Consider the following 22,759-nt stretch of genomic DNA (forward strand, 5'->3'; position numbering starts at 1 on the left):
GACACTTAGATGTAAGTGAGTTCTTTTTGAAATGGAATGGTAGCTTTTAGAGCTATGTTTCTTCCTGTTCGTATGAGAAAGGTGCTAAGCCTAAAGAGTTGGGTGAAGGTGGCAGGAATTCTAAGAATATTTATGTCCTTGCATTTCTGTTTAGGGAAATGATTGTGAAGTAATTTTTTACACATGTATGAAGGTGATGAGTAAAGTCACATCAGTCATGTCGACATGAAGTGATGTAGTAGAAATAAAGCCCCTACACCTTGGCCTTATACACAGGAGACACACCATTGGTCCTTTTTGCTCTCCTGTCCTGGTTTATTACATTAACTAACTTCATGGTTCAGAGTGGTTCCCACCACATTTCAAGCCAAATCTTTCTAAAACTGCATAGAAACACTTGGCAGGATATCCCCAGAGGCTAGTGTAAAAATTACTCTTTCTAATCACTGTTTGTTTGCCAGTTCTCTCTGTCCCGCGTTCCTTTCCTATTTTTGCATTTCCTGTGATTGTAGACCGAGAGGGGCAGTGGTGTGAGTCTCTCCTAGATGAGCCTTTGGGGCTGTTGAGGGGCCGTGCTTCTGTGATGATGGCAGTTCCCTTACCTTAAACATAGCTTGTCCTCTGACGCATTCATACGGGGTTACTTCTCTTATGCAATCAAAAGTGTAGGAAAACCATTAGCTTTTTATGTTCTCAGTTGTATTTCAGATCTAACCTGGTTTCTTAGGCATGTTATATGTTCCTTTTGAATTGTAAGCACAAAGCAACAGATCACTTTTTATGTTCACATATATCATTAACTATAAAGAATTACATCAACATGTAAGTTTTATCAAATTGTGGAGCATTCCAGTGTTCTAGCTTTGAATAATTCTGTGTGATCGCCTAAGAATCACTTACGTCTGGCACACAGTGTATCAACACCTACCATCATTTGACGGAATGTCTGCCAGTACTAATTCTTTGATTTTTTTCACTGTTTGCTCACTTTCTCCTAGGAAATGATGTTTGAATATATTTTAGACATTTTCTGATTAGAAAATATCGAGATGAAACATTGAATCTCTTCATGGTCACACGTCTGTTCTTGTTATTGTAGTCTGAGTATTTGAGTTACAGACAGTTGATTTTGTTTCATTACTACAGAAATATAGAGATATTCTTGGAGTTTGTGAGCCAGTCACACTGGACCACTTCGTTTTATGTTCTTTTAAGCAGTCTTTTGAATATGTTCAGCCATGAAGTGAAATACACACCCATAGTATCTGAATCTCTACATAGATTTATGATGACGTTATTTCAGCGGGACCCCAGGACACAGCCATACCAGTGAAACAATGACTTTAAAAAGACCCTGCCAAATAAAATCATGTATAATACGTAAATATGCACACGCATTCTCCATTAAATGTGAAAACCGTACCATACTTTGGAAATTATCTTCCTGGGTTAATTATTTCTCTGTGACATAAATAGTATCTTTCAAAAACAAAACAGAACTAGTTGACAATTAAAAATAATAGTAATTTCTAACAGATAGTTTAAAGGTAATAAGTGTTGAACTATGAAAAGTGTTTTAGTGCATTTGTATTTTAAGATAGTTTCAGATTTACAGGAAATTTGCAAAGAAAGGGCCGGGTTTTGCAGTTTGCTCAGATCACCTCGCCTCTTCCTACTATCATTACAGTTTGTTGTTACAATTACAAACAGTGATGCTGCACTGTCACCATCTGCCATCCATTCTTTCCCTCAGATTTCCGTAGTTGGACCCTTTCTCGAAGATCCAGTTCAGGACACCTCAGTACATCCAGTGACCTCGTCTCCTTAGGACACTCTTTGTTGTTGGCATTTCTGAGACATTCTTTGTTTTGGATGATCTTTTCCATTTCAAGATTCTTCGCCATTAATATTGTAGAATCTTTCCCCAATCGCATTTAACATGACGTTTTTCTTGTAATTACTTGGAGTTGTGTTTTATGGGGAAGAAGGTCACAGAGGGCAAGTACAGTTCACAGCACCTCATGTCAAGGGCAGGTGCTCTGAAGGAGACTGATATTGTTACTGTTGTCCCAAATGGCAGGGTTTTTTTTTCTTTCTTAAAGCTGAGTAATATGCCACTGTGTGTGTGTGTGTGTGTGTGTGTGTGTGTGTGTGTGCGCGCGCGTGCATGTGTCTCACATGTTTACCCATTCGTGTATCTACAGACATTTAGGCTGCTTCCTTATCTTGTCTATTGTAAATAATGCTGCAGTGAACATAGAGATGCATATGTCTTTTCAAATTAGTATTTTCACTTTCTTGGGGTAAATACTAAAGCAGAATTGCTGGGATATATGGGAGTTTTATTTTTGAATTGTTTGAGGAGGCTTCATACTGTTCTTTGCATTGGATACAGCAGTTCCCATTCCGAACAATCAAGGGTTGCTTTTTCTCCACATCCTTGTCTACTTACTTTTTGTCTTCAATTCTAACTTTCGTTCTAACAGATTTGAATTGAGATCTCATTGTGGTTGATTTGCATTTCCCTGACGATTAATGATACTGAGCCTCTTTCCACGTGTCAGTTGGCCATCTACATGACTTCCTTGGAAAAATGCCTGTCTAGGTCCTCTGCCCATTTTTTCAAATTGGATTGTCTTTTCAATAGTAGTTGTAGGAGTACTTTGTATGTTTTGTATGTTAACCCCAAATTGAATATGTCATGTGCGAACATCTTCTACCATTCAGTACATTGTTCTTCTGTATGGTTGGTGGTGTCCTTCGCAGTACAGAGCGTTTTAGTTGGATGTGTGAGAAAAATGGCCAGGGAAGGGGGAAAATGGCCCTGGGACTCCTTGGTACAGGAGCCCAATGCTCTGTGATTTCCAAACCTGTTGGTGAAGTCTTAGCAGGGGCTAACGTTAGATTGGGAAGATATGGAGATGCAGTGGCTGATGGTATTGAGGTAGAAGTTTGGATGAAAATTGGGTGTTTGAGCAGGTTTTGCTTGAGGTGGTTGCATCCCCTTTACCTGAAAGTATTATTGGGATGGATACTGTGTTTGACTGGGGTTGGCTTCCCCTGCCTAATACAGTAACACAGAAGGCATGTAAGCCCACCCTCAGGCCTTTTTAGTCGGACATGCTAAATTGGGAATGGCTGGAACTTGACAAACATATCACCATTCTTAGGAGTGACATGCTGGAAACTGGAGCACTGGTGTCCCCAGATTTGCTGTGCAGTAGTCCTGTGTGGCCTGTGCAGAGGTGGATGGCACATAGAGACTATTCAAGCTTAGATGAAGTGGGTACCGCCCATAGTCCCAGCAGTCCCAGGCATGGTCTCAGCCATACAGAAAGTACAGCAGGTTGGAGGAGGCTGGTACCCCTGGATGGACCTTGCAAATGCTTTCTTCTCCATCTCAATTCCTGAAAAGAGCCAAGCCCAGTTTGCCTTCAGATGGGGAAAGGATCCCAGGTTGCCTCTGCTGTGCTAGGCAGGGATCTGAGCTCCCCGGCTGATTGTCACCACGTGGTCAGGAGGGATTTGGACTTGGTACAAGGTTCAAGTGTAATAATACACGATATTTGTGACATTATGGTAATACCAGAAACAGAAGAGCTGGCCAGGACTGATTTCAGGGCAACAAGGACATACGTGATCAACCAGGGCTGGTTAATAAATCCAGTGAAGGTCCAAGGTCCTGCTCAGTGAAATTCATAGGAACAACGCACGCAGGAGCCACACGGGATATTCCACAAGTGTGACTATCAATTAACTGCTGTCACTCCCCCACCAGGTCCAAACAAGAAGCCCAGCACTTGTTTGGATTATTTGGATTTTGGAGGACTCGTATTCCACACCGGGGACTGTTTCTAGCTCCTGTGTGTAAGACTCCACGAAAGAAAGCTGCATCTGAGTGGGGTCCTGGACAGAAGCGGGCCACGTCAGAACTATACATGGAAGCTGTGTTCTTGACACCATCGGGCCCTTGTGACCCCCTCTCAGACCTGATTTTGGAAGTGTCTGCCCCCCACACCCATGCAAACTGCAGCTTGTGGCAAAAAAAGAAAATGAGCACCTCCCAGCTGTGACCCTTGGGATTTTGGACCAGAAAATTATTCCCACATGCTGCTGCCTTGTACACACCACTTGAGAGATAATTATTGACATGCTATTGGGAATTAATCAAGACTGCTTAAGTGACCGAAGTACATAAAACAATTTTGAAACCTGAGATACCCGTACATGTTGGGTGATGTCAGAGAAACACCCTAATGGGGAAGGCAGAGCCCAGAAGAGTCCCATAATCAAGCGGATATGGTTCCTGCAGGGGCAGGCTGCCAGGGGACTGTAAGAAGGCCCCCACAGATCCATGGGCAGGCAGCCTCATCTCCTCTGGGACCGACGCTGGAGCCCCCGGGGAGCTGCATGGACAGTGCCCTAGGAACAGCTCTCAGCTGAACGACAGAGCTGCTTGGTTACAGATGGCAGTTCCAGGAGGCATGGACAGTATCCTTGTTGGAGAGCTGCTGCAGTAAGACCCGAGGATGGCAAGACTGGCTGGGAGGAAGGAGAACAAAATGATCTCAGTGGGCTGAATTCCGTGCCCTTTTCTGGGCAGTGATGGGAGAATGGAGCAGTGAGGAAAGCCCCTCGTGCTGGGGTTCCTATGACCCGAGGCTGTGACCACTGGCCTGGCTATGTGGCCAGGGAGACAGGAAATGGGAAACTGGACTATGAAAGATATGCCCGTGTGGGCGACGGCCATATGGATATTGCCTGGGAATTTGAGGGGCACGTTAAAGCAGGCCGTATTGGTTTGCATCAGAAGAAGCCTTTCTAGGAGTGGGAGGTGATTGGAGCCACCAGGTGAGCCTGCTGGTGCTGCCCTTGGAGGCGGCCACCGGGGTCCATACAAAGAGTGGCCGTGGGGAGCTGCAGCAGCGCATGCACAGGCTGAGTCTACACGTATTCCTCTTGCACCCTGTGAGGCACAGAATGCCAGCAAGACCTGTTCAACTGTCAGCTAAAGAGACAGAGACTGCATTTGGCTATGGGGAAAGTTCCCCTGTGGGCACGCCCTGCACATAGCTGGCCAGTGGGTTACAATGGACAATGCTAGTACCTCTTGGAGGCTGTAAGCAGGTTGTTAGCAGAGTAGACACTTCTTCTGGACTACGCTTTGCATACCCAGTGGTACATGCAAATGCTGAAGATACCATTTAAGGTTTGGAACTGAAGATTCTGTACCAGTTTGGACAGTCAAGTTACATCTGTGACCAGGGGACACGCTTTACTGACCATGGTGTTCCACGGAGGGCCAAGAAACATCCCATCAGACGGATGCACAGTGTTGCATGTCACTCTCGGAGCAATGGTTTAATAGAAAATTGGAGCGGGCCGTTGGAACATTGGCTGTCTAAAATGGGAGATAAAGGCACAAGGGGCTGGCTTACATGCCTTCAAGAGTGCGTGCTCACAGTCAACAGGAGGTGGGTAAGGGAGGGTAGATTCCTCTGCTTCTCCAGGGGATCTGGGGAAGGGGGTCTTGGGAGAGGTTGCTAGTGCACTTTTCTGTGCTTCCTCCCATCACCACAACTTTGTTTTTTCCTAACCGATTCAATGGTTCCAGGAACAGAGCTGCTTCTAAGGGTGCCAGAAGCAGTGAACTTTACTAAGCAAGAAAATGCAACCACACCCTAAATCTTGATGCCGTAATTCCTAAGCGCCTGCTGAGGTGAATGGTGCCTTGACCCCAGGTAGCCAGGTCAGAGCTGATAGCACAGCGATCGCTTTGCTGTGAGGAATCCATGTTTGAGACCAAGGAGCGCGCTGCACGAAGATGCCCTACTGTTACTCTGCTCTCTTCCTCACGTGCTGCCGTCTGCCCTGAATTCTTGCTCCCCTGGGATCATCCTCACTACTGCAACCACAGTGCAGATGGTGTTTAGCTCCGTCCTGCACCTGAGCTGAGAGGCAGGCGAGGAGGCAGAGGAGCTGGCACTGCTGTGGGGCTGGGTAGCTGAGGACTGGGCGTGGGAGGGGCTGGCTGGTCCTCTGGGGCCTGAAGGTGGGTCGGATTGAAAAGGAACGGCAGGGGCAGGGCCAGAGCCTGGAGGAGTCCCGTGTGACTGCTGCGGAGGGGGCTCGGGCAGTGACCAGCTTCACCTGCACCTGCGGCTGCAAGCACACCTCCAGGCCCCGTCATGTGGCCTCTCTGACAAGATGTTTTCAGAGGCTTTAAAAGAAAGAAAGAAAATGCTATTGTAATTCTCTTCCCGGTTTACTAAATAACCTGCATGTAACCCATAGAGTGTAACAAAGCAAACCCACTTCTCCCTCTCCCTGAATTGGGTGGGGACTTGGCCCACTCCCACTGCTGTGTAGTCACTGCTTGCCTTATGGCTCCCTCCATGCTCGGCGGGAGAGCTGGACTTCAGTCTAGGCTGTTCCCTCTCTCCTGCCTGGCTTCTGGGAGGGCCTGTGTGGCTGCCCTCCTGATGACAGCTGGGTTAGGCTGGGGCTCCTGTGTACAGGGACAGGGATGTCTGTCCCCAGCCCTGGCCAGGACCCAGGCACAGCTCTCTTAACCTCACCTGCCAGGACTGCACAGCCCTGAGGTGACCCAGCTTTCTGTTCCACTGACCAGCTTGAGGTTTCCATATCCCATCTTCTTTGGCCCTCTGCTTGCCTGCTGGAAACACTCCATTTAAAACTTCAGGGTATCTGAAAATGCAGGGTTTAATACATCCATGTTATGGCTAAGGACCACTGGTATTTAATGACTGTGTGTGTGTGTGTGTGTGTGTGTGTGTGTGTGTGTGTGTGTGTGTGTGTGTGTGTGTGTGTGTTTGTTTGTGTGTGTGTGTGAGAGAGAGAGAGAGAGAGACAGAGAGACAGAGACAGAGAGAGTGAGAGAGAAGGGGGAGGAGAGGGCGAGGAGAGAGCATAAGCTAGCAGGAGAGCCCTTTAACGGGTTTATCCAGTTTTCCCAGCTGTCAAAGATTCTATCCTTTCCCCATTCCTATTCACATTTGGTTCCTTAGTCGTTGGTTGTCTGTTTATTTCTGGGCTCTCTCTCTTCTATTCTGTTGAGTTACACGTGCATCATTATGCCAGGACCACACTGATTTAATTACTGTAACTCGTACTATAGTTTGCAGTCAGGAAGTGTGATTCCCCCCATTTTGTTCTCTCTCAAGATTGATTAGCGAGCGCTTCTGGGTCTTTTGTGGTTCCATCTGAATGTCAGGGGTTTTTAAAAATATTTTTGTCAAATAATCATTGTGGTATTTATGGGGACAACATTGAATCTGCTGATCACTTTAGGTCAGATGCCCCAAAGCGCAAATAACAAACAAAAACAAACAAGAGGGGCTGCATAAAACTAAAAAGCTCTGTACCGCAAAAGAAATAATCAAATGGAGAGGCAACCTACAGATTGGGGAAAATACTTGAAAATCGTCTAACAGATAAGGGATTAATATCCAAAATCTGTAAGTTGTTTCTACAACTCAGAAGGGAAAATAATTGGAAAGTGAGCCAAGAACTTGAATAGATACTTCTTTATAGACAGAGAAATGGGGAAGATTCACATGTGGAGATGTTCAACATTACTAATAATCAGAGAAATGTAAATCAAAACCAAAATATAATCACTCCTCATGTAGAATGGCTATTATAAAAAGAAGTGTTGGCAGGGATGTAGAAAAATCGGAATCCTTGTACATCCTTGGGCTGTGTCTGCATCTGTCTGTGTCTCAACAATTGATGTGGGAGATTCTTCCTCTGTCAGTAATTATTTGTAAATTCTGGTTGCTGTGTGGGGTTCTCTGGGGTGCAGAGAGCGCTGTGTATATCCATTCCCTGTTCATGAGCATTTGGTCAGTTTCTAGAACAGTGATTTTGACTCTGGTTGTTGGGACCAAACAGGTGCACAATATTGGGGATGTTTGTGTGCAGGGACCACTGTAGGCGTGTACACAGCCTTAGTAGATGCCGGCTGTTTTCCAAAGAGGTTCTACCAATTTAAATTCTCACTAGCCCTACATGAATGATCTGATTGTTCCAGAACCTGGGGAGCATGTGGTATTCCTGGTATTTTTTCATTCATCTAACCTGATTTCTGTCTTATAACAGCTCATTGCAACTTTTATTAGCATTTCCCTGAAATTAAACATGGTAAAGCTTTTTAAAAACACTTCAGTTATTTGCTTATCCTCTTCTATCTAATAATGTCTGTTCTAGCTTTGGCCATGTTTTTCTAGTGGGCTTTCAGTACTTTGTTTTATTGGATGAAATTATTTACCTAATTTGGCTTGATCCCCTTTACCAGATGCAGGTAATTTGAATCTCTCCCACCCAGGCTTTCCACTGCTCTCTCTTACTGGTGAATTTTGATAAAAACCAGCTCATAATATATTTTAGTGTGATCCAGATTGTCATTTTCTCCTCTCTATGTTTCTCTGCATGAGAATGCAGAACCTGCATTTCTCCTCATTGTGAAATGAAAGAGCTCTGCTGTGTTCCAAATTAAGGCTATGTTTTGTGTTTATGTTAGAACTTAAATTAATAAGTTAAATTAAGAAGTGATTGATTCCAGCAAAGGCTGGATTCCTGAATGGCACGACAGTTGAAGAACAAATATCTTAACAAAAGTGCAGTGTGAACAAAATTGGAGATGTCAGGACAGAGTGGAAGGAGAAGTGGGATGTGATTGAAAGAGGAGCGGAGGGAATGCGGGGTAAGGAATTGATACCACAGGTGGAAAAACCCAGCGTGCTCCCCGCTGATGAAGGACAGCAGTCCACACATGCAGTTAACATGCCCTAAGCACAATATTTACACTGTATAAGCCATAAGGGGTTACAGTATGATAGAAAAATCAGAATTAACGTAACAGACTTCAGGGAAATCAGAGGCCAAATACGCAAGAAGAAGGCTGATAGGTGATGTCTAAACATATCCACATAAGGTAGATATCAACAGAGCACCATTTTTAAAATGCTAAGAGAAATTTTCATGTCAAACCAGAATTCTACACTCAGCAGCAGCATTAACCACAAAGATGTTTTAAGGAAAAGGTAAAGTAAGACACTTCATAGTTGGCAGCCTTGAATTAGAAGAACTACTGGAGTGAGTTCTTAAGTCCAAAGGAAAGTAACCCCAAGTTGAAAACCGGCAATGCAGGGAGAAACGAAGAGGAAAGGACAAGGCAATTTAAGAAGAGGGATGAATGTTTGTGAGTTCTAGAGTGAGCTCTCCTGGAGATTAGACTATGTAGAATGAAAGTGCATGATAACAGTAATAAAAGTCATAAAGGGTAGGAGAATTGAAAGTGTTCTAAGGTATTAATTAGCATTTGGGAAAGTGGTGAAAGTAATTATTTTATTAGACTATGTATTTTTTTATTTTGGTATCATTAATGTACAATTACTTGAAAAACATTATGGTTACTAGACTCCCCCTATTATCAAGTCCCCACCACACACCCCATTACAGTGACTGTCTATCAGTGTACTAAGATGCCATAGAATCATTGCCTGTCTTCTCTGTGTTGTACTGCCTTTCCCATGTCCCTCCCCCTGCTACATTATGTGTGCTAATCGTAATGCCCCTTTTCCCCCTTCTCCCTCCCTCCCCACCAGTCCTCCTCCCCAGTCCCTTTCCCTTTGGTAACTGTTAGTCCATTCTTGGGCTCTGTGAGTCTGCTGCTGTTTTGTTCCTTCAGTTTTTCTTTGTTCTTATGCTCCACATATGAGTGAAATCATTTGGTACTTGTCTCTCTCCGACTGGCTTATTTCACTGAGCATAATACCCTCTAGCCCCATCCATGTTGTTGCAAATGGTAAGATTTGTTTTCTTCTTATGGCTGAATAATATTCCATTGTGTATATGTACCACATCTTCTTTATCCATTCATCTACTGATGGACACTTAGGTTGCTTTCATTTCTTGGCTTCTGTAAATAGTGCTGCGATAAACATAGGGGTGCATCTGTCTTTTTCAAACTGTGCTGCTGCATTCTTAGGGTAAATTCCTAGAAGTGGAATTCCTGAGTCAAATGGTATTTCTATTTTCAGTTTTTTGAGGAACCTCCATAGTGCTTTCCACAATGGTTGAACTAATTTACATTTCCACCAGCAGTGTAGCAGGGTTCCCCTTTCTCCACAGCCTCGCCAACATTTGTTGTTTATCTTTTGGGTGTTGGCCATCCTAACTGGTGTGAAGTGATATCTCATTGTGCTTTTAACTGACAAAATTGCACTTCAAATTTCTTAGGAAACAGAGACCTGCGTGCATCTTAATAAACCTCGCAGGGTTTCCTTACGTAACCGCGGTAGAGCACTGTTCCCTCAGTTACGTACCTGAGGAAGCAGCTGGTTTGCTCATCTTTAAACACCAAAATCACCCTCAGCTGGAGCCGCACAATACATGGAGAAACGAGACTAATGACATAACTGCAGAATCACATTTCCCATCTCATGGATGCTCACTGCCGACATACTTGTCAGGAAACAATGCTTCATGAATATTTTCACTTTTGTGTATGGTCAGGACTTTCTGAGCAAAGAGCTTTGGTATCTGGGTTAAATATGACTGCATAAGGATCCAAAAGACAGAGCCCACCAGACAGATAGAACGTTTCCTCTCTCCCCAGAGCCTTATGTTTACACTCCAGGCTATTTAAGCAATAGAGGAGACCTTTCCTTCTCTTCCAGAGAGAGGATCTGTTTACATGCCAGAGCAAACATCTCTATTTCCATCTCCAGAAAGGCAAATGGACCAAAGTGCCAGCTATCAGTGTAAGCTCCAAGTTTCATGATTTCAGAATTCCTTCCTTGTGGTGCAAACCCCAGTGTGCACATAGGGTATTTTTGCCTCTCACGGCATTACCCTGTGGAGAACTGAGGCATAGGGAACCAACACCACTCACTCTCTGAGTAAATAAAAGGTATGATTTCAGATCCAAAACAAAAAGAAAGAAAGGAAAGCTAGGACAGCCGCTGTGGCCATTCAGGGAGGTCTCCCCCTTACCCCCATATACTTTCTGGGAATGAAATGTGCTTGTCCTAGAGACAGACCACCAGGTGTTCAAATCCAAGCTCCTTCACCAGTTGCTGGAGCCCACACAGGACTCCTGCCAGGCCTCACCTCTCCTCCTCATCCAGGGGCTCCATGGCCTGGAGAAATGACATGAAGTGCTTGTCGGGCTCCAGGTCATACAGTGCGGCCAAGTGCTTTTGCGTCCGGATCTAGTGTAGGATGGAAGCGGCAGTCATGCACTGTCATCTCCAAGATTCATCCATTTTCTGAGTAGGGTGAATGAGTGACTTGAATAAGGGAATGTGGAAATCACCATACCTTTCAAATCCTTGGTGGTGACATCAGTCTGTAGTCTCTCCTGGAATATATACCATAGATGGCGTTCTAGAGGCTTGTACTTGACCTGCCACACAGCATGAATTCCTTCCTTCCCTATTCCTAGTCTGGAGCTCCACCTGCAGCATAAGACCTGGAGACTTGTCTCCAGCCTGGAGCCCCCCAAGGGGGTGTTTGTGCTGATCCTGGAACTCCCCTCCAGGCCAGGCCTCCCCTCCTGGGAGGGTGAACACATCCTGAGAGCCCTGGGAGAGCATTATGGGGAGAATCAGAGCCAAGTGCCTCTGCTCAGCCTCCCCAGCCTTTTGTCACAGATATCAGGCCGCTCAGCCAGGACCCAGGAGCGGGACACCAGGGGCCTCACACCAGCCTAGCCTGGGGATGGATGGCTGAGGGGCACCATGGGGGAGGACTGGGGGACCTGGGAACTTTGGGGGGTGCTCTGAGGTGTGAAGCATGGAGAAATTGGGCTCACAGAAAGCCCCCCAGTGTAAGGAATGCACCTCTTGGAGGTGACCAAGTTCAGCGTTGTTTGAAAAGGACTTTTCTGGAATGTGTGGAGCAGCTGTGTCTCATTAAATGGGACAGTGCTAGACTGGTGCCCTGCAGCCGAGGGATCTACTTGGGTACATCTGCAGTGGTGTTCAAGATGTGAAGAGACACCCTGGGGCTTCTAATCAGCAAGTTTCTGTGTCTGATCATAATCTATAGGTGACAGGAAATAAGGTTCAGTTTGTGTTTGAACAGCCCTCCCCAGTGTTGCCAAGGTGTGCCAGCCTGGGGCTTAGAGCACCCCGCTCTTCCTGAGCACCTTATGGGGGGAGGACAACCTGGAGGAGGTCAGGGCCCCCCTGCATCAGAGAGTTTAAGGGCTGGGGGTGGGGTGGGCTGGGGCACATGATGTCTGCAGGAGGGGCAGAGCTTTGAGAAGAAAGAGCAGTGTGGTGGCAATCCATTCATCATTTATTACATTCTGCACAGGGATGACCCCAACCCCCAGGAACCATTAACCTCAGACACAACAAGCACCCAGCCCACACTGCGCCTGGGGAGGCTATTTCTCAGGGATGAGGGGAGGGAGTTGCACAGGGGGCTCCCCTGGAAGCAAGCTCCGGAACCCTGAGACAGCCGGCCACTCCTGCATCCTCGGATGCCTCCACTGGGAACCAGGGGGCTGTGGTCCCATGCAGCACTGCGCCGTGTCCATGTCCATCCCGGGAAAGGCCCCCATCTCTTCCTGGAACCCTGTGGCTACGACTCAGGGGCTGATGGTGCCCAGGCAGGAGTTGGCGTCACGGCGGGAGGCCACCTGCATGAAGGAGAACATCCTCCATACGGTGGGGCGGCTCGCCTCTGTCCAGTGGGCCATGAGCAGAGGGGACGACACAGCACGAAGGTGGCCAAGTTGGCCACAGCTACGTATGGGTCCTTGAGGATACAGCGGCAGCCTGGGGAGCAGCTCAGGCTCAGGATGAGCAGCGGGAGGAGGAGGAGCAGCAAGCAGACTGGGGTCCTGGGGCTCCAGGTGCCGCCTGCCCGAAGGGGATGAAGCTCTCCTCCTCACGCAGCCAGGACACCAGCAGGGCCGTGGGCCCAATGACAGCAGCTACAGGGCCATGTGGGTGAGCAGAAGAGGCAGGTTATCCCGGGTTCCCCCCATTATCCTGCTTCCACCCCATCCCCACTGCTCTCTGGGTTCCGGGCCCTGTGCTGAGGGTCCTGTCAATCACCAGCACCCCGGGAGTCCCTGTCACGGGAAGGCTCCTGAACATCACCTACTCACAGAGGAGGAGGCTGGGTCCCAGAGGGGGAGGGGAACCACCCTTCAGTCTGACAGGACTGGTCGGCCTTGGAGCTGGGACCCCAGCCCCACCGGTCTTTAGGACGCCCCCACACCCAGCATGGCCCGAAGGTTCCCTGAAGCTGAGGAGCAGCCCACCCCCTGCCGATCGCCCCAGCCCAGAAACTCACCTGGCCCTGGTCAGGAAGTTTAAATCTTGTGGGACCTAAAGAACCGCAACAGTCCCTTTCTGCTGGCCCCCTGGCCTGGGGGCTCCAGCTGGCAGGACAGGCTGTAGCTGCAGGACAGAGGGACACCTGTGAGCCCTTGGAGCCACACATCAGGGAGCCCTTCCCCCAGAGCCTACCAGCAGCTGCAGCCCATGCCTGACCCCGGCCGGCCTCACCTCTCCTCCTCATCCAGGGGTTCCACAGCCTGGAGAAATGACATGACGTGCTCCTTGGGCTCCAGGTCATACAGTCTGGCCATGTGCTGGTATATCGTCATCTCATGTAGGATGACAGTGACCTGGTGCAGAGGAAGGACAGGATGCAGACAAGAGGGGGTGAGGAGTGGGGCACTGGGATGGTCCCAGATCTTTGCTCACACGGGAACCCACCTTCCCTCCAATGCCATCCAGCCCTGCCTGTTCCCACTGTTGGGTCTCCAGCTCCTCCTCCAGGAAGGAGGCCTTGATGCCACCCCCCACCTAACAAAACATTTAGTATCCTCAGCTCTGTGTGTCTTAACTCTCTCCAGACACGTTAGACCCAGGGGATGGGCCAGACAGGGTCCTGCCCAGGGGGTCTTGACTCCATCCCTCACCTTCCGTGACTGGGCACTCAACTGTCTCTGTCTCATCCCGTCACCCTGGAAGGCAGGAAGGCAACCAAAGTGCATCAGAAACAGCCCCCTGAGCCCAGAACGAGGCCGGCACGTCCCTACCCTTTCTCAAGTTGGAGGACCTCCAGGGCCCTCCAAGGGGCAGGCCTGCCCAGAAACGACATCCGGACCTGGCCCGGGATCGGGGCTACCGAGAAGCGGGGACTGCACTGGGGAGCTGAGGCCAAGCTTCCCACGCAACTGTGTGATGGCAGACAGGGAGACTGGGGCCTCAGGCGGGAAGGCACTGCCAGCCCCCTGATGTGCTTCCTGCCCTGAAGGAGCAGCATCCCTCCCCCTGGGCAGGGCCTGAGGGGGAGACCAGTCCTTGCCCAGATGCTGCCCCCTGGAGCCCTCAGCCCCACCTGCCCTGGGTCCAGGACTGGGGCTTAAACCTGTCCTTCTGGCACTCCTCTCCAAGAAGCCCAGCTCCTGGGGTGGAGGGGGGACTCAGGAGGGGTGGAGGCCCGGTGCTGAGAGGTCAGGGCTCACTGGGGGCTCTCTCCTCTCTAAATGTCATCCTACCCCCCGTTCCCTGCTGGGTCACTCACGTCATTATTGTCCGGGAGTTGGTCGACGGGCACGTCATGTAGAAACAATCCAAGGAATGGGACCATGCCCTGTGCCACCGGGGTGGGGAGGTGATGAGTCCCCACCTGCCTCAGGGGCGCCCACAGAGCCTCCCCTGAACCCCACACCCGCAGCCCCCAGCTCCCTGGGACCACCCTATGCTGTCTCCCTCCACTCCCTTCACCCTGAGCTCCACTTTCAGTCCCTCCCAAGGCTGGCTTTTGCCCAATCCCAGGACCTGTGGGCCGTGCACCTGTCCTCCACCTTCCCCCTGTACCCAGCTGCTCTTGCCCTCCTCCTGGTCAGCCCAGTGCCGCCAGCTCAGGGCTGGTGGCACCAGGAGCAGGTATAGGGTCGCCCCCACCGTCCGTGACCCACGCCACGCCACTCTCACCTGCTTCCTCGTATACTGGCATCCCGTGAGGGTGCACAGCTGTTGATTCACGATGGCCCTTGCCTCCTGCAAGGACCAGGACACTCAGGTGATCATGCTCCCCTCCCACGTGCCTCCCACAACCAGACCGTGGTGCATGGATGCCTTGCCCGAGCCCCCTGGCACCCATGCTGTCCCCACCTCCAGCAGGCTCTCAGCCTAGAGCGACCTCAGCTCCAGCACACACTCATACTCATGGGGTCCTTAGGCCTCAGCCACAGCCCTGAGAGTGTCAGGGGAGGTCCCTCTGCCTCCCAGGGTGCCCTGAGGACTCACTGTCACCTGGCTATCAGCACGGCTCCCCTCACATGCCCGTGGGGGGGTGCCCACAAAGCTGAAGCCCATCTTGTGCTCCCTGGACCCTGCTCACCTGGGAGGCCCGCACCCCAGTGTGACGGCAACCGTCCATGTCCACATGAGGAGCCCGAGGCCACAGAGGGGCAGTGACAGGCTCAGGGGACCCAGAGGAGAAGCCGACCTTGCTCAGCCGCAGGCTCCATTCCTGCTGCCAACCCCGCCCCAGCCCCAGCCCCAACTGGAGCTTGTCCTCTGGGTCCTCACTGGATGCCAGGCCCCCAGTCAAGTGGAGCCAGGGAGGGAGACAGACGAGGCCCTCAGGGGCCTGGGGGACCCTACTTTCCCCGTCAGCTTCCCCCTCCCACCCTGCACACCTCGAGTCTGCCCCAAAGCTGTGCCACAGCATGGCAGAGGACTTGCCCCGAGGACCCCCTCTTCCAGACCTCTGGCCTCCATTTACCTTGAGAAGCCACTCTCTGTTAGCGTCCTCATCCCTCTTTTTAAGTTTTTTGTAGGTCCGGGAGCTCTTCCTAAGGGGAGGGGAGAGGAGGAGGGAGAAACATGGCCAGCAGGTAGAGAGTTTGGGGGCAGACCCCTTTTCCTGGGGCACCCAGGAGATCCAGTAGCCTGCATGAGGCTTTCCACCACAGCTCTGGGCCCTGGGGAATCTGTGGCCTGGGGAGGGCGTTGCATGTTTCCACCCAGGGCCTCCATTCCCAGTTCTCCCGTGGGCGAATCTGCTTTGGGCCAGGTTGCTGCAGAACACAAGCTCAAGATCTCCAATGGGCTTCAACCCATACCTGACATAGCAGGAAACTGATTCCTGCAGGGGTACCCCTGGCCTAACCCACAGGGGGCCACAAGAGCCCGCCATCCTGCCCCTAGGCTCTGCCACCTCCCAGGAAGTCCCAGCCCACTGAGGGACACTGCAAGATGTAGGTGTGTCCCTGTCCACTCAGGTGCCCCGGTCCCAGGGACAGGACAACCTACCAGGAAACGTGTCCCCAGGTGCTCTCCAGACGACCTATGGGACGGCTCCGCAGGGCCAAGAGAATGGCACGGAGGGCAGCGAAATTCTTGAGGGCCAGACACTCCTGGGATGGAAGACAGAGCTGAGAGCCTGGCCTGCTTCTCTGCTCTGTCCCCCCGTGAATTCCTGTCCTTAAGGAGACAGACACTCAGGAAGCCCAGCACACCTGGTACCTGCTGAACAGCCCTGCTAGGTGGAGGATTGTAGCTCAACCCAAGGAAGGGGCCAGGCATGGCTGTCCCACCCCTGGGGCCTATGAGTCCATGTCAGGGACCATGCAAGGCAGGCCGCAGACAACCATCCTGAGAGCTGGCAAAGGAGGGACCCTGGGGGCCATCCCATGACACACCTCAGCCACCTGGATCCAGAACTGCACCACTTGGGCCCTGTCCTGGGCCGTCATGGTCACGGTCCCGAGGCAGGCGGAGATGACCAAGCTAACCATGGCATCGAATTGCCTGATGACCATTTGCACGTTGGGAGCCAGGAGCTCAATGCCCTTCATCAGTGGCTGGCTCTCTAAGTAGGCCTTGAGTTCACCGTATTCAATCCTGCTGTACTGCTCCTGGGGATGACAAGGGGTGTCATACAGCTGTGCCCCTGGTGCCTCTGTTCCCAGGCAGGGTCACCAGTCAGAGCTGGGGCACAGGCAGCTGGAGATGTGCTGTGAGCCTTGTGGCGGTCTGGGCTTCAGACCATGTCCACTGAGGCGCCCAGGACCGGATGCACAGGACCCCACAGTGGTGGGGAACGGAGGGGTTTTGCTCACAGGCACCCTCACTCACCTCCTCCCTGCAGCACAAGGCAGCTCACACCTGCCCATCCTGGGGCATCTGCCTCCCATTCTGCCACCCCGTGGGTCCCGCTCCCCACTCAGGTGCAGTTTCCCCAGAAACACCTCCAACCGAGGATTTTGTTGGTGTCTGTGTCTCCCACGCTGTCAGGTCCATGGCAGGGGCCTCTGAAGTGCGGAGGCTGCGGAGGCCTGCCAGGCCAATAGCCCGAGGACCTAAGGCCCTGGCAGCACCTCCCTGAGCACCCCTCCCCTGCCCTGCCCCTCCCAGCCTGGCCAGGCCCTGCCCACCTTCCCTCCACTCCTCCTCATTGGTCTGCAAGGATCCCTCAGTGCCAGCCCTACTGTCCCCCTGTGGTCAGTGAAGGCCTGGGGGTGAGGAGAGTCTCTCAGGGCACATAGTGAGTCCGTGGGGAAGGTAGGACGTGGGCCCAGATCACAGGAGTCCACGCCAGGGGACAGCAGGTCTGGGGCAGCCCGTGACACAGGGCAGGCCCACCCCCAACCCCGAGAGCCCACTCCGCTCACCGCACACAGCAAGGTCAGCTGCTCGGCCACCAGGTCGGCGGGGAACTGCAGGATGGTCCGTTCCTCCGTCCTCGGCACGTCCTGGGTGATCGTGGCACAGGCGCTGATGGGCTCCGGGTCCGCCTCTGGCTCTGCCAGGCCTGGTGTCATTCCTGCAGGTGCCACGGGACCCGGGCTCGAGGGCTCATGGGGCTCCAGCTCGGGGCCTGGCACCGGGGCTGAGACCACTCCTGGGATGTCCCAGGGGTTCATGGGGTCTGGACATGTCTCTGGCTCTGCAAGGCCTGGTACCATTACGGCAGTTGCTCCGTGCCCACTGCCTGAGGGCTCCTGGGGCTCCAGCTCGGGGCCTTGCCTCGGAGCTGAGGCCTCTGCTAGGATGTCCTCCGGCTCTGCAGGGGCTGAAGCAGGTGACACCGGCCGTAGCTCCAGCACCGGGGTCTCAGGGAGTTCCTGGACAGGCTCTACCCACGAAGCCGGCCCTCCCTGTGTCTCTGGGGCCAGCTGCATCTGCCGTGGTTCTGGAGCAGGACACAGAGAAAGGGTCACCGCGGGGCTGATTCCCCGCACCTTACAAGGACAGAAGAGCCCTTACTGCCTTGAAGGGAACCCCAGTCTGGGAAGCCCACCCTAGAAGGTCCCCTGGCTGCAGCCCCTCACCTTCCAGCTCTGCCACTGTGGGCTCCAGGTGCTCCTCCTGGACCAAGTGGTGGAGGACTTGGCCCTCCAGGGTGGAGGAAGGCTGGGTGGCATCGATGATGATGGGCACATGCTCGGGCTCCCAGGCAAGGCGCCTAGCCTGTCCCATCCTGGGGCTGGGGGAAGGCCAGGGGGTGGCAGAGTGAGAAGCCTGGTCTTTCCAGCCACACTGCCCTCCGGGTCCACCCTTGTGTGGGCCTGGCCGCTGTGCACTCCCCTGCCTCTCCAGGCACCTGCCCCTCCCCCTTCCTGACCCTGCGTATCTGTCCTGGGACCCCATCCTCTCCCATCCTCCCGAAGAGGAAGTCCCCAGTCCTCAGCCCGCCCACGGGAATCCGAAGATGAGTGACCTGCTGGGCTCTGCTGGGCTCCCCCTGCCCCAAGCCCCAAACTCCTCCTCCCCCCATTCTGTGAGATGGACAGCGCCCCCTCTGGACCCAGTGAATGCTCACATTTTCAGTTCCTCCTCTGGCCCCTTGTCATGCACCCTGTTACTTGAAGAGGCCATGAGGGCATCACTTGCGACACTCCCTGGCCGTGACCTGCGGATGATGCCTGAAGTGACTGCCCGAGTCCACCCGGGATGGGGTCCCAGTATTGTGTCTGCGTCCTTCACTCAGTTATGCTAAGTGTCCCCAAAGGGTCTGCACAAAGTGGGCACTGCGTACCTATTGGTGCTTAAGGAAGTCGTACCAGAACCTGTCCAGGTACCCCTCTCCTGCCCCCAGAGGTCCCTCATGTGGTCACAGTGAGGACAAGGACCCGGCCCAGCCACAGGGAATCGTGAGCCTCTGTTCCAAAGACTGCTTTCCATGTGCTTTTCCAAATGAGCCAGGCTCCAGGCCACTGATGGGTGAGACCAAAGGCTTTCATCGGGTACAGAGAAGTAAGCCCCGAAGTCGCCCAGCTTGGCCGGCAGTCCTCTCTACAGTGCCGGGCGCCAGGGGAGCCCCTCTAAGGTGCCTCCTGTGTTCCCCATGTGCACCCTAACAGGCTGATAGCCAGCCACCCTGCCTGTCAGAGGAGCATGCTGTGGCTCAGACACATGTGGGGACAAGCAAGACACACCACGGGCTGTGGGCAGAGGCCCAACTGTGCCGAGGAGGGAGGTGGGTGCTCACCGTGGGAGCAGCTGGCCCGTGGCTGGCTGGTCAGCATCACTTGCAGGGAGTAGGGACCAGGAAATGTTCCGGATGACGGTTGTCCCTGAAGACAGCCTTCTTGCCCAGAACTGTCCCTGCTTCTCCTTCACAGCTGCCAGCTGGTCGGCGTCCTCGGGAGGGAGGGTGGCCTCGGAAGTGCTCCGGCTGGTGTTTGGAGCTGGTTCCACTCGTACCGAGGGCTTTCTCCCCTTCCTCTTCACTCTTGTCCAGGGAGCCCTGCATGTGGGGACCTCAGTCCCATGGACAGTTGGCTCAGGTTCACACTGAGAGGGGGAGCAGGGATATAGTCAGTGGGAAACCCAGGACCCACCAGGACAAGAGGTTTGCAGCTCACCCGAGAGCCCCGAGCCCCCTGGGGTGCCAACAAGGAGAGGCACGGGGTGCCCCTGGGAACGAGGTTCCAGGCCCCCTGGAGTGGGACTGTCGGCCACTCTCGTGGAGGGCCCTGGCAGGTTGCCAGGTGTGGAACGGGGTCTTGGGGTATAGACAGCCTGCTCCAGTTGGAGAAAGATGGAGTAGGTGAATCCATCCACCAGCTCCTCCACGCTCCCCAGGGTGGAGCTCTGCAAAGCCAGCACCTGGTAGCTGGGGAGGAGGCACCCACGGTTGCGTGGACCTCCCCGCAGGGGGCAATGTGGGCCCCCAACCCTGGCCCTGAGATCAGGCAAACAGGGTGGCCTTCTGTGTAGACATCCAGTCGCTCAGGGAAGGAAAGGTCACCCCTGGGCTCAGGATTGACATGTGGGTGGAAGTACCTGGTCCCAACACTTACCTCCACATCCTGAATGATGAGACCAGAGCTGTGACACTGACTGCCCCCCTCCTCCCCAGCCTGAAGTGCCACCCATGCCCCACGCCCACCGCACACACAAGGGGCCGGGGGAAAGGTCAGCCCGGGATGGGTCACACTCGTGGCCTGGCCCTGGAGTGGCCCGCTCTGGGCTGCCCTGTCTTACCTTGGGGGTCCTCGGGAGACATGGACAGAGGCGTTGGAGGTGGTCTCTGAGCCAACGCCCACAGGCAGCAAGAGGACACTCTCTCTGGGCTTCCCTGACTCCTACGCCTTCAGAAGGCTTCACACAACAAGACCGCATGTTGCTCTGTTGAGCGCCTCCGGTCAAGTGAGCTGGACTGGAGTCTGCGACCAGGATCTGGGTTCTGTCCAGGTCACAATTCAGGTTCTACTGGGTGTGTCATCAGTGACATCACTTCTTCAAGGGTCCATTTCCTGGGCCCCTCCTTGCATTCAGACACGCCCACATGCCCCTCTGGGCTGCTGACTGCCCACCCTCCTGGCCCTTGCCATGCACAACTACACAGATATGTAGCAGAGCCCTCCCCCCACAATACCTCCCAGGAGCTTCCCAGTGTCCCAACCTGCACAGGCAGGGTCACGCCAGACATTCCTCCCTAGGGACATCCCCAGGGATATATGGATGACACCTCCAACTCCTGGGGGCTCCATGTCACATGTGTCTGATGCACAGCCTCAGAGATGGAAGAAGGCCAACCAGGTTTGGCATGGAGCGTGGAACACGACGCAACGCAGGCCGGGGTCCAGGCCTTGTGATCTTGGGCAAGTCAGTCCACTTCTAGGCTGTTTTCAGGTGTGCACCTGGAAGGGGCGGCAATGAGAGGACATCCAGGTGGTGTCATCTACTGGCATCCACCTTCCAAAAGTCCAGGCTGCTCTCAAACTAGGTGCTTTCCAGACCAATGAGTGAATGGGTCAGAGGAGCACACCAGAAATGAAATCCAAGGTGGTCCACCAGGCCGCTGTGCTCGTGTGTGTGTGTGTGTGTGTTTTGGGGTGGGGGGGTGCAGATACAGCATCTTATTCTTCACCTTAGAAGGGATAGCTTGGCATGCCCACAAGATAGACTTCTAGTAACTTCTCTAAGATGAAAGGTCCCTGAATTTTTGTTGGATTTATTTCCCACCTTCTGACACGTGACTGTGCTATCAATATGCCTGGATGAGCTGTACTTCCTGATCACTGGGTCCAATCAGCCTCGTACCATCAATGGGATGGGCCAGTGTGACGGCTTCTGGAATGAAAAGGAGATGAAGCTTCCTTCTGTCTAAATGACAACCTAAGTCTGGAGGTCTGATAGACCTCTGAGAAAGCTTTCTCCCCTTGCCGGCTGAAAGCTAACTGCCCTGCTGGTCTTTACTCACAGGAAGAGAACAAAGAGCATTTTCCTGATCAATAGTTTCACACTGGGTGCTTGGGGATCAAGTGATGAATCCCCATGTGCAGCAGGAACTGCAGTTTGAGACACTCCGATTACGGTGACCATCATGTTATCTCCAAGATTCAAGCGTTTTCTGAGTAGGCCAAGTGAGTGACTTCAATAAGCGTATGTGGAAATCGCCAGCCTGACATCTTTCAAATCCTTGGTGATGTTGACATCTGTAACCTCTCCTGAAAGGCAGGCAGTACTGCTTTCAATGTATACTTTAGAGGGAGTTCTAGAGGCTTGTACTTGACCTGCCACACAGCGTGAATTCCTTGCCGGCACAGTCCCCTGTGGCTCGCAAGGAGGAAGCCGGGAGCTCTGCGTCCCCGACAGCTCGGCCCTGTGGTGGTTCTGACACTGAAGGAACGGCACTGCGGGCACTTGGTCGGGGTGGGGGGTGCTGCTCCTGATACCAAACCTGGTCATCGTCCCTAAGGTCAAACCACAAAACACAATGACAAGGTTTTGAGGAAAGGAAAGAATCGTTTATTGACTTGCTAGCAAATGAGGGAGTGGCAGGCTCCTACCTTGAAGAACCACCGTCCTCCTGACACATAAGCGGTCAGGGCTTTTCCAGGGGAAATGGTAGGAGAGAGGCTGGGGTGCAGACACATGAAGTTGCAGCTTGCAAGGGTCCAAGCAGACATTCCTGCGCTGACTCACTAGCTTTGTGTTTTTCTTTTCTGCCCCTCCTCAGTCCCCGGGGACTGGATGCTTGAGGTTGAACAAAATCAGCTTTCAGCTTTAACTCTGACCCTCAGATTCAGAAAACCTGGAGAACAATTAGAAATTGCCCCATCCCCCCACCCCCCACCCCTGTTAGTGGCTACAAAGTTTCTGGGGCTGCTTGGGTTCACTTTTCAGTGAATGTTAGTGTTCAGTTTTTAACACAGATTTGATTCCCCTTTTCTCTTATTACAAATTCATTTCTTACTGCATTCCCTCAACAGCAGTCCCAAAACATCATGAAATGCCTTGAG

The 22,759-nt window shown here is 52.4% G+C and overlaps 2 protein-coding genes and 1 long non-coding RNA gene across 7 annotated transcripts in view; 1 reads left to right on the plus strand and 2 right to left on the minus strand.

The window, feature by feature from the left end:
- Positions 1-22,759, plus strand: part of LOC140845554 (uncharacterized) — a 138,942-nt gene that overhangs the window by 14,583 nt on the left and 101,600 nt on the right. The gene's annotated exons all lie outside the window — the stretch shown is intronic.
- LOC140845552 (ral-GDS-related protein-like) lies at positions 12,282-16,563 on the minus strand. 2 transcript variants are annotated; one of them, XM_073219987.1, is made up of 7 exons: positions 15,787-16,563; positions 14,991-15,056; positions 14,578-14,646; positions 13,970-14,014; positions 13,551-13,672; positions 13,336-13,442; positions 12,282-12,970 (listed from the first exon to the last, which is right to left on the minus strand). In XM_073219987.1, exons 1-6 carry the CDS (start codon positions 16,198-16,200, stop codon positions 13,355-13,357), a joined length of 804 nt encoding a protein of 267 aa, XP_073076088.1. In that variant the 5' UTR covers positions 16,201-16,563; the 3' UTR covers positions 12,282-12,970; positions 13,336-13,354. The 2 variants fall into 2 exon arrangements, with proteins under 2 accessions (XP_073076088.1, XP_073076087.1); XM_073219986.1 differs by lacking the exons at positions 12,282-12,970; positions 13,336-13,442 and having other exon boundaries at positions 13,554-14,014; positions 15,787-16,466.
- On the minus strand, positions 16,643-20,640 carry LOC140845551 (uncharacterized). The gene is made up of 5 exons (XM_073219985.1): positions 20,496-20,640; positions 19,498-19,802; positions 18,829-18,918; positions 18,338-18,492; positions 16,643-18,198 (listed from the first exon to the last, which is right to left on the minus strand). The coding sequence occupies exons 1-5, from the start codon at positions 20,631-20,633 to the stop codon at positions 17,366-17,368; spliced, it is 1,521 nt and encodes a 506-aa protein (XP_073076086.1). The 5' UTR covers positions 20,634-20,640; the 3' UTR covers positions 16,643-17,365.

The sequence above is a fragment of the Manis javanica genome, chromosome 13 (genome assembly GCF_040802235.1).
Source record: "Manis javanica isolate MJ-LG chromosome 13, MJ_LKY, whole genome shotgun sequence".
Taxonomy (NCBI): Eukaryota; Metazoa; Chordata; class Mammalia; order Pholidota; family Manidae; genus Manis; species Manis javanica.

Bases quoted from the DNA above. Each gene is read 5' to 3' on its own strand.
- LOC140845552 (XM_073219986.1), bottom strand. From the start codon at position 16,200: ATGGCGGGCTCTTGTGGCCCCCTGTGGGTTAGGCCAGGGGTACCCCTG. The intron at 15,057-15,786 runs GTAAATGGAGGC...TGGTCCTTGCAG, and splicing joins ACAGAGAGTGGCTTCTCAAG to GAGGCAAGGGCCATCGTGAA. The intron at 14,015-14,577 runs GTGAGTGACCCA...CCTGCCTTCCAG, and splicing joins AACTCCCGGACAATAATGAC to GGTGACGGGATGAGACAGAG.
- LOC140845551 (XM_073219985.1), bottom strand. From the start codon at position 20,633: ATGCGGTCTTGTTGTGTGAAGCCTTCTGAAGGCGTAGGAGTCAGGGAA. The intron at 19,803-20,495 runs GTAAGACAGGGC...TCCCCCTCTCAG, and splicing joins GTCTCCCGAGGACCCCCAAG to TGTGAACCTGAGCCAACTGT. The intron at 18,919-19,497 runs GTGAGCACCCAC...CATCATCCGCAG, and splicing joins ACGGGCCAGCTGCTCCCACG to GTCACGGCCAGGGAGTGTCG.